We start from the raw sequence: 13,301 nt of genomic DNA, 5'->3' as shown, positions 1-13,301 counted from the left end.
CTTTTGTAATTTATGTGAAAAGGGATATGATCTAAAATAAAGTGAGTGCAAAAATAAAATAAATAGCTCAGGTGCAAATTATTTATTTATGAAATGAAACATCTTGAAAAGAAAGGAATGCTGACAGCAGCTTAGTATGCAATATACCACACTCCTGTTCTTACCCTTATATTTTCAAAACCATACATAGTAATTTAGTTGCATTCCCATTAATATTAGTGGGAGTTTTGAAACTTAAATTTCTGCACACATCTTTGCAAATGTATAGGTCAATGTAAACTGTTAATGAAAAACTGTTTTTCATTTTCCAGTGAAATGGTTTGGATTTCTCACATGGTGTCCTAGAAGGCACCTTCATTCTAGTTTCAGAAGAAGAATTATGGTATAAGGTTAATATTTGGAGGTCATCATCTTTAAAGCACCATGGATAAGAAATCATATTTAAGAGAAAAGGTGTTTTTCCACCACAAAGTTCAGGATCTGTGTTGCTTTATAGTCAGCAAAGGGGATTGGACCCTTTCAGCTGGGCACATCTGATCTGTAATAGAGGCATGCTAAGGTGAATTTTAATTAGGACTAAATTGTGGTATTACTCTTTCATATCCTGAACATCTGTTCCCTTCAGAAATGATGATTTATGCAAGCTATCAGAGCAGACAGCTTGCTACAGCTTATGTCACGGTTAGTGGGAAGCTGGTGGTAGTATTTCAGAAAACCAGCATCTAAATGGAGACTGGCCAGTGTGTATGATATAGGTAAAAGAGGGAAGGGAAGCATGATGTGTCCATTTTTAATTCTGAAGCCAAATATTGACTTGCTTTTTAAAAAACTATCTTCTAGACCATCTGTTGTTAATGAAGAAAGTAACTTGGACAATGAGTGGGCTGATGCTTCCTACTGATGTCAAAAGACGGAAAACCAAGCCTGTACTTTCTATTAGAATGAAGAAACGTATTGAGAAGACCTCAATCCGAATTCTGTTCTTTAAGAATGGCATGGGGCAGGATGGGCATGAGATTACAGTGGGAAAGGAAACAATGAAAAAGGTAATTTTGTACTAAATATTGAAATATGAATCAAATTTCAAAGTTTTAATGATTTTTAAAATCTGTTATTTTTTCCTTCTAAATAGCAATGTGAACTAATAAACTAAAATATCAAGAAAGAGTTACATATATTCACCTGGTTGGAAGTATACTTACTGTACTAATAGCATGAATTACCTTAGCAAAGCAATGATACTTATTTGATTAATATAGTTGGCCATTTACCTGGTAATAGTTTATACCAGGAAGAACTTTCTAGTTGTTTCAATATTTTTGAAGATATTTAGAATTAAGCTACTCTAAACTAGCTTCAAATCTCAAATATGCCTCTTTTCATTTAGAATAAGAACTAAAAGTAGTCTTGCTCCTTGAAAGAATGAGCAAAATCTGAAATAACTAAAATTTTGTTTGAAAGTATTCAGATAAATTAAAAAAATAAATCTGAACAGCCTAAGAAATATTGTATAATCAACAAAACTTTTAAAAAAATGAAACTTGTAGTATTACTTGTCATAGAAATACCCATCTTTAAAGAAAATACATATACTTCTCAGATCATCTTTTATATTAAAAATACAGAGGCACTAATAGGAATTTGAAAAATATAGCTTTTCATGGATGTTTCAACCAGTCTTAAAGTAGTCTAGTAATGATATAGTGAGTCAAATTTATTAAGAATATATGATAGGGAAAGACAGTGAAATGAATCTGACCTAACTTTTTTATGTACATATATGAATATACCACAGTGAATCTCACCATCATATACATCCACAAGACACTAATTTAATCAAAAGTTATAAGTAAATAGCAGAAAGATCAGTAGAGTAGACAGAAGGGAACTGGGGAAAAGAAGAAGGATGGGAAAGTAGAAGTGTTGGGGACTGAATTAGAACAAATTGTATGCCAAGCTTTTATGACTATGTCAAAATTAATCCTAATGTTCGATATAACTAAAAAGAACCAATAAAAAATAAAAATTACAAAAAAGCATGAGAGACAGTAAAGCACAACCAAACAGTCTAGGTTGGAATCTTGGCTTTGCCATTCACTAGCTATGAGACTTTGGACAATTTAGCTTCTCTGAGCCTCAGTTTCTTCATCTAGAAATCTCTACTTCATAGAGTTGCTGTTAGGATTAAATGTGACATTGTGCATTGAGTACAATGTGCCTGGAACTCAAAGAAAGTTTTCATAATTCATAAAACTCATGATTGGATATGTTTCAGTAATAATCATATAGATACTTATGTTCCCAGTAAATATTTTCCATTATCATTTTTAAGACTCATAAATACATATCAAATAGAAATTATTTTTCTTACCAACAGGGGGCAACTATTATGAACTCAAGATGGATGTGTTTTTTTATACCAGACTATTTTGAATTGAATTTTGCTTGAAATAAGTGAATAGTTGACTATAGAGACTGAAACTTTCTACTAAAATAACCATTTCTTTATGTAATTATTTTTGTGGTTGTTTTAAAATTACAACCACTTGAGAACATTTACCAATGATCTGGGAAACATGGGTTTTATTGCCTTCTTATCTTCAATTTGAATTATAAGTAAAATAAGGGATACTGCACATCAGAGAAGATTGCTAAGGCATGTTGTGAAATCTTTCCTGGAAATTTTGAAAAATAAAGAAGGATATATATATATATATATAATCTTGGATTGTTAAAATACAATCATTCTTGGATATAGATGCTAGATTAGATAACCTCTTGAGTTCAATTCAATCTCTATAATTCTATGCCTCAGTGGTAAAATGAGGTAATAGTCACAGATTACATGTTCTTAGATGAAAGGTTGAATATAAATAAAAATGTCACTGCTATTTTTTGTTGTTATTGCCTTTTTATTGTTGTTGTTGTTTCTAGAGAGAAATTTATTTAAAACTGGGTATTGTGTGATCAAGGGAGTCTTCAGCTTCTTCTTTTCCTTACAATTTGTAAACTTTACAGAACTTCTACTATAGTATATTCATGTATGTACAAAGAAAATTTAGCATGTGTATCCGTAAGAAACTAACCAAAAAGAAAAAATCTAAAAGTAAGTAGCGGAAGAATCAGTAGTGTAGAGAGAAGGGAACGGGGAGAGGGAGGATGGAAGGGAAAAGGGAAATACTGGGGACTGAATTTGAGCAAATTGTATTCCATGATATTTAAATTATATAAAAATGAATCCTATTGTTATGTATAATTAAAAAGAAACAATAAAAATTTTAAGAAGAGAATTTTCACAATTCATAAAACTCATGATTGGATATGCTTCAGTAATTATCATGTAGATACTTACCTAAATATCAGTTTTACAAGTTGAGGTAAAGGAGAGGAAGCAATAAAATGCTAGTCTTAGGTGTCAATAAGAACTTCTGTGAAGTGAAAAATAAGGCTAAATAATTATTTTGTAAATAAAATTTAAACTTTGAAAAAAAGTTTTTAATAATCACAGAATAATGCCTATTCATAGATTAAATAACAAGTAAGTAAAAGAAATAAGGTAACATTGTCATAAGAGAAATATTAATTATTTTCTTTTTCATGATAAGATATTAGGAATGATAACTATGTTTAGATTCTTACTAAGAGTTATAGAGTTAGGTAGAATGTAAAGGAATATGATGAAGGTTATTACCGTGGAATAAGGAGAGAATTGCTGAGGATGGCTGGTAAAATAAGGTGGTTTAAGTAGAAAAGTCCTCTTTATGCTCAGAATGGAACCAAATGGAAATGATTATATTTTAATCACAGATGGGATATCAAAAGAAAATCCACTTAATTGTTTTATGAATTTAAGTAATTAAGAAACCTAAAATGATGACCAACATGATAAATTTCTTCAATAAATACTGGAATATCAAAACTACTGCACATTAATTTGAAACTTGAATCTGATAATTTTAGAAATAGTTGGTATAGTTTTAGTAATCACACAGCATTTCTACAGGGTATATATTAAACATATATATCCTTGTGCTGACAAAAATGTTAAGAAAAAATTGTAGGTATAAGATGCCAAATTAGTGGGAAATGAAATGCTTCAGACACCTAAGATTTTAAGGTTAATATCAAGGTGAATAAGTTTTTTTCTCCACCAATTAGCTCTTGGATTCATTATTTAAAAAATGGTAGATATTATTCAGGATAGCATCTTCTTTGTAAAAAATGTTTACTATTTTCTCAGCAGTTAATAATTGTATCTTGCTTATTTGCTTTTTACTTTGTTTTCTATGTACTGTCACTAATGGCATGAAATTATGTTGATGAAGAAAGTTATGAAAAAGATAAAGAAAGAATTGAAACAATGAAAATGACCTTTAACCTCTTGCTGCAGTTTGAACCAGTTGTTCTTTATGAACTCTATCCTGGGATCTCTCTTCACAATGAAGCTAGGGAGTATTGTTTCCTTTCTCGTCTGTTGGAGTCCTTCTTCCTGTTTCCTTAGTTTTCCTCTATCATCATTTACTCAGTTGTTCACCTAGGACTGCCCAAGAATGAGTTAAAGAGGTCAATTTTTTGAGATCTTGGGAAATACGTTCTTTTTCCCACCTCCAAATATTTACTCTTCTACTCTTTGTTATTTCCAGTTTTGCTATTAAGCAGTCTGATACCAAAATGATTTCTTATCCTTTGTGGCTGACACAAAGGATGAAAACATTTAGAAATCTTCCCCTTTATTGATAGTGTACAAAAGTTTTTCCTAGTCAGGGTGTATTTTCAGTTTCAAAAGTCTCATTTTTCTCTTTTGATAGTTTGTTGAATTATTTATTGGACAATATCATTATTCTCCTCTGTTATTATTCTGAAGTTATGGAACTTCTAATTTTATGATAGATTATCTGGAATATTTTCTTATCTTTACCTTTTGACTCAATGAATTTTTTTTTAAATTTTCCCTACATGATCTTTGTTTTCTCTATGTACTTGGTTTTTGTTTGGGGATTTGTTTTGTTTTGTTTGTGGTCTTTTGTGTTGTATACTTTATTTAATTATAGATTAATGCTACATCAATATTTAAGTAAAGAACTAAAAAGTTACTTAAAAAATCCTGTGAGCATAGGGTGTGTCTTATTGAGGGATAGATTTCGTTGACCATTCTTGACTATATTTTTCTTGACATGGGGATTTGTCAGCGTTGATAGGTTACTTTTCTGGGGCCAGTCAGTTTCAACACAGAATCTGCCAATTTGAGCAGTTTGGTAGTCAGGTGGAAAAGGAGGTTGAGTTGAACTTTCTGTAGATAGATTTCATTTAATTCTCTTCTTTTCAATAAACTCACTTTTAGCAATGCCTGGTGCCATTGATTTCCAATTTGTCTGGATTGAACACTCCAAAGAACAAATTTTCTTTATTTTCTAATGCTAAATGTATAGTTGCCTGATAGGTGGTATGAGGGAAAGGTTTTGATAGTTTAACTGCATTTTATAAAAATACTCAACCTGTTTTCGGCCTCACCTTTAGAAGTACCTGATATCTCAAGTTTCTGTTTCTGAGTTCAACAATCTAAGTTCAATTTACTTTTGCTAGCTTAATTTTCAATTGTTTCTGCTAAATCATTTACAACTTAATTATCATTTCTCCTTTCTGCTTGTTATTTTTAGGAAAAAGAAAGCTGTGTTATTTAAAAAAAATATTGATAATATTATTTTGTAAATAAAAATAATTTCAATATTCACTTCCTATCACAATTGATTATTTTGCCCAATTTCTTGGGGTTTTGTGTACCTTACCTTGGAAAACACAGGGCTAGTTTACCTGAAATAGAACAGAATACTTCTGTCAACTAGAGGCATCATACTCTAGACAACAGGCCTGTAGTAATTTTCAAAGTATGGTCCACAGAATACTAATATTAGAATTGTCTGGGTTTTGTGTTAAAAACCATCTACCTGGGCCTCACTCCAAGTATAATGAATTAAGAATATCTTCATGGTTGGGACTGAGAAACCAAATTTCAACTAAAGTCTCTTCATGATTCCTAGCTCCACTGAAATTTTAGAACTCTTGTTCTATTGTTATAGAACCACAAACTTATTAATTGGTAGCATTTTAAAAAATTAACACAAAATCATATATTTATTGGGTACCTTGTGATATTTTGATTTATACATTATATAATGTTGTAATCTTGGTAAACATATATATTTCCTCAAACATTTTTCATTTCTTTGAAGTGAAAGCATTTAATTTTCATGGATTTTTTTAATCTTGTTTGATCTTCTATACTGCTCATGTGGTTTAAAAGAAAGTAACTGTGGGACAGAAAAAAAAAGAGGCTATGGGAAACTAGGTAACTACTAGCTGGATTAGAACAAATGCATGGGGGAATCCAGAAATCAGGAAATGAAAAACCTTTACCAATTTGCAGAAATGGAGTAGTCAATGTATATAACAAGTCTAGCTTTGTTAAAAATAAATATTCCCTTCATATTTGTGTATAAACATATTACTTTGTAATTAATTTCTTATGTTTCTGAAAAACCATATATATATATTAAAGGAATTTCTTATATGACTCCAAAGGTATAAATAAATAATATAATTTTTAGATTTTTTTAAACCAGAAGAAAACCCAACTTCTATGATCTTTACCATTTGTTAACTTGAAAAATAACTCAATAAGCCTAAGCAAACAACTTAATAAAATATTTAAGAAACACCCATTTCAACTAAAAAAGTACAACATAATAATATGATTGTAGATATTCATATATAAAAATTAATAACTATACCAGCACAGATTTTCATAATAATATGGGTAAAATAATTTATAGAGAACATTTTAAGAGATTCAGAAAGAGCACCTGGAGTAACAAAATTTGATTAAAGATGCTCAACATGCATTCCGACAGAGGAGGTCATGCATAATTGGTATGTTGGAAGTTCTTTAAAGAGCTTTTATGAAATGTGAAAAAAAGTTCCATTGACACTAATTATTAATATTTAAAAATTAATCTTTTAATACCAGAGCTTAATATCTGATTGAAAATGAATGCATATTTTTGAATATAGAATTTGATAATATAGATTATTCTCTAGAGTTCATAATTAGCCAATTATCTTCTCTTGATTTAATGTTAATTTTCAGGGTTATACAATAGATTATTTTAGAATATTAAAAGTAATTTTTAGTAGTCAGGATTTTTTTCTTGAATAAAATTCTAGGAAAAATAGAAATATGAATTTTCTTAGATGGAAATGAAAACAAATTAGAATTATTAGTCTAAAGATTTATTTACTTTATTGATGATAGTTAAGGACAGTCCTTTATATTGTTTAGGGATAGTTAAAATGCAAGCATATATTAAATCTGAAAAAATAAAATTAATTTCTGTGTTTTTATTAAAATTATTTTTTAGTTTTAATATTTGCATATTATATGTTTAATATATTTTAATTTATAAGAACATAATTATAATGGTTAAATTGCAAGATTCATTAGTCACCATATAAACCTTGTAACTGAAGTATATTTGTTGAACTTTATTTAATTTTTAGACTGGGGCTCACAGAATTTTATGAAGTCATCTAGTCAAGCAACCCAGTTAAATGTCTTCAATTAACTGTCATATTTAAAATTTATTAACTGGAATAGCTAGGACTAGAACAATTTTTTTTTTTACTTCAAAGGACAGTATTTTTGTCATTACTCAAAACTGCCACAATATACTTTTTTTTTTTTTACATTTTTAAATTCCTAATGTGCCCTCACTTGAAGATGATTTAATGTAACCATTAAATATAAAAACGTGAGACATCTGTTTCCATCATATGGAATATATAGTATCAGACTCGTCATCACATTCTAAACAACTGAAAAACTGAACAAAATATGAGAGTCAGTTCTTTCTTTATATTAGATAAGAGGAATCACTAGATGTACTGCCTGACAGAATGGGAAAAGTTACGCGAATCTAAAATTTACTGTTTTTGTATCTGAATGCAATTTTGTTCTTGTTTTTATTTATTTGTTTTTAAAATTTTTGTTCTTTTTAGTTATATATCACAGTGGAGTATAATTTGACTTATTTATATAAATATGGAGTATATCTTATTCTAGTTAGGATCTAAGTGTTGTGGTTGTATATGATGTAGAGATTCACTGTGGTGTATTCATATATGAACATAGGATATTTATGTCAGAATCATTCCACTATCTTTTCTATTCCTTCCCCCTCTCCCTTCCCTTCGTTCCCCTTTGTCTAATCTACTGAACTTCTGTTCTTTTCCTCCCCACAAGTTGTGTTAGCATACACATATCAGAGAGCACATTCAACCTTTGGTCTTTTGGGACTGGATTATTTTGCTTAGCATAATAGTCTCCAGATCCATCCATTTTCCTGTAAATGTCATGAAGTCATTTTTTTTTTAATGGCTGAGTAGTATTCAATTGTGTATATATACCACATTTTCTTTATCCATTTATCTGTTGTAATTCACATAGTTTGGTTCCATAGCTTAGCTATTAAGAACTGAGCTGCTATAAACATTGATGTGACTGTGCCCCTGAAGTATGCTGTTTTTAAATTCTTTGGGTTTATACCAAGGAGTGGTATAACTGGGTCAAATGGTGTTTCATTCCAAGTTTTCTGAGGAACCTCCATTCTGCTGCTCAGAGTGGTTTCACCAATTTACAGTGCCATCAGCAATGTTAGAGTGTACCCTTTTCCCCACATTCCTTCCAACATTTATTGTTATTTGTATTCTTTATTGTTGCCACTAAATGCGATTTTTGTTCTGAAGTGTAGAGAAGGAAAATCCAAGAAAATCACAGTGGTCTCCATTAGCTGAAGAGATAGACATCAAAGTTTTGGGAGGCTGAAGTGGCTGGAAATTTACAGGCATTTGCCATAAAAGTTGAATTAATTTGGAAGATCATTCTCATAATTTACATATGCATCCCCTTAGAACTTTGGCTGAATAGTTGATCTCTGTATCTGAACTCCACAGGAATCAGGATACATTTACCAAAGAAAGAACAACCAATGGGGATGTAAAAGGGAAATAACTCTGGGAATATATATAAAGTAAGGTAAGGTATTTGCCTTTTGGAGGGGAGAGTTGGAGGGGAGAGGTCTTGCTGAACCTGTGGGCATTCATGAATATTTTAGTTAGGTTTTTCATTAATGTTGCTAAAAGACCTGACAAGAACCTTTTAGAGGAGGAAAAGTTTATTTTGGCTCACAGTTTCATAGGTTCAGTCTATACCAGTGAACTCCATATCTCTGGGCCCAAGGGGAGGCAAAACATCATGGTGGAAGGGCATGGTGGAGGAAGGCATCTCAGGACATGACAGGAAGCAGAAGGAGAGCTCTGCTCACTGGGACAAAATACAAACTCCAAAAAACATCCTTCAGTGATCTGGCTTCACTGGTCATTCTACCTGCTTATAGTTACCACCCAGTTAATCCATATCAATGGATTAATCCACTGGTAGGATTAAAACTCTCATAACCTAATCATTTCACCTCTGAACATTCTTGCTTTGTCTTGCATATGAGCTTTGGAGGAAACCTCCTATATAAACCATAAAAATATATCTCAAGAGAGTTAATTCATATTTAGAAGAAAATCAATCATAACAAACTGCAAAATAAAATTATTGGAAAAACATACTTTAAAATATTACAAATATGTTCAAGAACTTAAAAAATATAATATGAAGAGAAATGGAAAAATAGAACTAATGGAACTTGTAGACCTGAAAAACACAATATCTCAAATTTTAAAAAACACTAGTTCCATCCATTTACCTGTAGGTTACACACTAAAGGAGAAGATATCAGTGAACTTTAAGATAGCACAATAAAAATGATCTGAACTGCAATGTAGATAAAAATAGGAAAGTACTGGAAAAAAGGACAGAGTGTCATGTCAACAACTGATGAGATCATATCAAGCACTCTAATACATATAAGTTGTGCCTGAAAAAGATTGAGAAGAAAGTAAATGCATTTGAAGAAATAATGGCCATTTTTTTAGGTAATGAAAAATATTGACCACTTTGTTGGAGATAATAATAAAGAGAAAAGCTTAAAAGTAACCAGCATAGGTGGGGAGGGATACATTAAATACAGAGGTACAAATATAAGAGCGTAAGCTGACTTAACAGAAATAAGGCAAGCCAGATTAATAAATCATTAAAATGAGAACAGAAACAGTAACTTTAAAGTACTGAAAAGAAAAACTGGTTGCCTAAGCATTTCTTTAATTAACTAATTTATTTCTTTTTACAGTAGAATGCATTTTGACATATTGTACACAAATGGAGTACAACTTCTCATTGCTCTGGCTGTATATGGTACAAAGTCACTCCAGTAGTGTAATCATATATGTATATAGGGTAATAATGTCTGTCTCATTCTACTGTTCTTTCTATCCCCACAATCTCACTCCTCCCTTCACTCCCCTCTACACAAACCAAAGTTCCTTCATTCTTTCCTATCCCCCACTCCACTATGAATCAGCATCAGCTTATCAGAGAAAACATTTGGCCTTTGGTTTTTTAGTGATTGGCATATTTCACTTAGCATGATATTTTCTAGTTCCATCCATTTACCTGCAAATGCCATAATTTCTTTCTTCTTTAAGGCTGAGTAATATTCCATTACATATATGTACCACATTTTTTTATCCATTTATTTGTTTAAGGGCATATAGTTTGGTTCCATAGTTCAGATGTTGTGAACAGAGTGCTGTAAACATTGATGTGGCTGTATTACTGTAGTATGCTGATTTAACTACTTTGGGTATTACCCAAGGCATGAGATAGCTGGGTAAAATGGTGGATCAATTCCAAATTTTCTGAGGTATCTCTATGCTGCTTTCCAGAGTGGTTGCACTATTTGCAGTCCCACAAGCAATGTATAAGTGTACCTTTTTCATCACATCCTCGCCAACACTTATTATTGCTTGTATTCTTGATAATTGCCATTCTGACTGGAGTGATATGAAATCTTAGTTTTAATTTGCATTTCTCTGATTGCTAGAGATGTTGAACATTTTTTCATATACTTGTTGATTTATTGTATCTCATCTTCTGAAAAGTGTTCAGGTCCTTGGCCCATTTATTGATTGGGTTATTTGTTTTTTTATGTGTTAATATTTTTGAGTTTTTTATATATCCTAGAGATTAGTGCTCCATCTGATGTGCTCTGGATTGAAAAATCTGCAGATATCCTAATTGGTTTCCACTTATATTATAATCTGATTCCTTTCTCTTGTGGCTTTTAAAATTCTTTCCTTATTCTGTATGCTAGGCATTTTCATTATAATGTGACTTGGTGTGGATCTGTTATGATTTTGTACATTCGGTGTCCTGTAAGACCCTTGGATTTGATTTTCCAATTCATTCTTCATGCTTGGAACATTTTCTGATATTATTTCATTGAATAGATTGTTCATTCCTTTGGTTTGGAACTCTATGCCTTCCTCTATTCCGATAATTTTAAAATTTGGTCTTGTTATATTATCCCATAATTCTTGAATGTTCTGCACATTGTTTCTTACCATCTGCACTGTGTGGTCAACATTCTTTTCAAGATTATATATTTTGTCTTCATTGTCTGAGGTTCTGTCTTCCAAGTGATCTAATCTGTTGGTGATACTTTCTATTGAGCTTTTCATTTGGTTTATTGTTTCTTTCATTTCAAAGATTTCTGTTTGTTTCTTTTTTGGAAAGACCTCTATCTCCTTATTGAATTAATCTTTTGCTTCCTGTGTTTGCTTATGTAGCTCTTTATTGAAATGATCTTTTGCTGTCTGTATTTGCTCTCTTATGTCATCCTTTAATTCACAGAACATTTTAATTATATACATCCTGAACTCCTTCTCTGTCATTTCTTCTGTTTTGCTGTCTATGAATTCTAATAATAAAATAATGTAATAGTAAAGAGGAGTCTAAAGAAGTTGATTAGTTACAGGAGAAGAGAGAGAAAGTGATTTGGGGGAGACAAGTAAGTGGAAAGACAATAGAGTACAAAAACAAACATAAATAGTAAGAAAAATTAAAAATGTTAAAATAGGATATAAAAGAATATACAATATCACTGTAATATACCGTTTAGACATTCCAGTCCCCAGAAGCCTAATTCAAAAGTACTCGGTTTCACAAATGTTGGAGATGTGAGAGCGGGAGAAGAGAGAGAAAAAAAAAATCTTGAAGGAAGATACAAGGATTGCTTTTGTTGGTAATCAATATCTTTCCAGCTTCCCTTTTCATCCAATAGGTTGTCTGTTGTTTGCTGATATCTTCACCCTCAGGATGGTGAAAGTTATTAGTGTGGGAGAGTTGGTCTTGAGGGTGTAGCTCCCGGAGGTGATATAGTACTTTCTAGTCCCCAATGGCAGACTGAACCCCAAGGTTCTCCTTTGGGACTTGCTCTTGTGATGTGGGCTCCTGGTCTTATCTCCTTATATCAACTATAGACCTTGCAGTTCCTGATGTGTTAATTTAGTCTCCAAACTATATCTAACTCGGCCCCTTTCTTTCTACTTCCCAGTTAGAAACCTTTCTCTCCAGAGGTCTTATGGACTGTGCTCTGGATACTATGCACCTGTTGCCAAGAGCTGTTTTATATTGGGCAATTCAAGACCCAGTTTTGTGCCCCAGTTTTGTGAGCTACAGACTGGCTATATAGCCTCAAGTACTGTGCTGGGTTAGTGACTGCCAGGGAGAGGGGGTAGTTGGGAACTTTCAGTAACTTGATATTACTTCTAAGCCCTAGCTGGTGGTCCAAGCTGGGAGTTGCCCCAACTAAAGATGAACATGAAGGTGTCCCAAGATGGAGGTAGCTGCTTTCAGTGATGGGGTTTTGGGTTGGGTGGGTCCGGGCAGTGGAATTAAGCAGTGTATTCAGAGATGCAGCTCTGTGGCCTGCAGTATTGTGGCTGGCAGCTGTCTCTGGATCCAGTGTGGTGTCCCCAGATGTAGGTTACTGCATGTAGGGGACTGTGACAGTTGTTGCAGTGCCCCAAGATGGAGGTGACTGAGGCAGCCCCACACTGGTAGATGGGGGTCCATATGGGAATGGTGACCAGAGTTCCTCCACATGGGCTGAGGCTGTGTGTCCTGTGTGGGAGTGGCGGCCAGGATTCCTGGGCAGGTGGGTGGCCAGGAGTTCTGTGAAGATGCTAATGCTGGTGGTCCTATGGGCACCTGGAGGTCCTGTGTGGACAAATGGCCAGGAGTTCTATTAATTGTTTCTTTTGCTTTGTAGAAACTTTTTTTTCTGTTTACTTCTTTT

The 13,301-nt window shown here is 32.4% G+C and overlaps 1 protein-coding gene across 1 annotated transcript in view; it reads left to right on the top strand.

Annotated features, from left to right (window-relative positions):
- DCDC1 (doublecortin domain containing 1) overlaps positions 1–13,301 on the top strand; it is a gene marked incomplete at both ends in the record, with an annotated part of 489,436 nt that overhangs the window by 33,071 nt on the left and 443,064 nt on the right. Inside the window, 1 exon segment of the mRNA XM_081282196.1 lies at positions 841–1,046. Within this exon segment, the coding sequence (XP_081138322.1) occupies positions 841–1,046 (206 nt within the window).

The sequence above is a fragment of the Spermophilus citellus genome (genome assembly GCF_964194105.1).
Source record: "Spermophilus citellus genome assembly, chromosome: 2".
In the NCBI taxonomy this organism is placed as follows: domain Eukaryota; kingdom Metazoa; phylum Chordata; class Mammalia; order Rodentia; family Sciuridae; genus Spermophilus; species Spermophilus citellus.
Note: the sequence above shows the minus strand (reverse complement) of the source record. Positions and strands in the feature narration are given on the sequence as shown.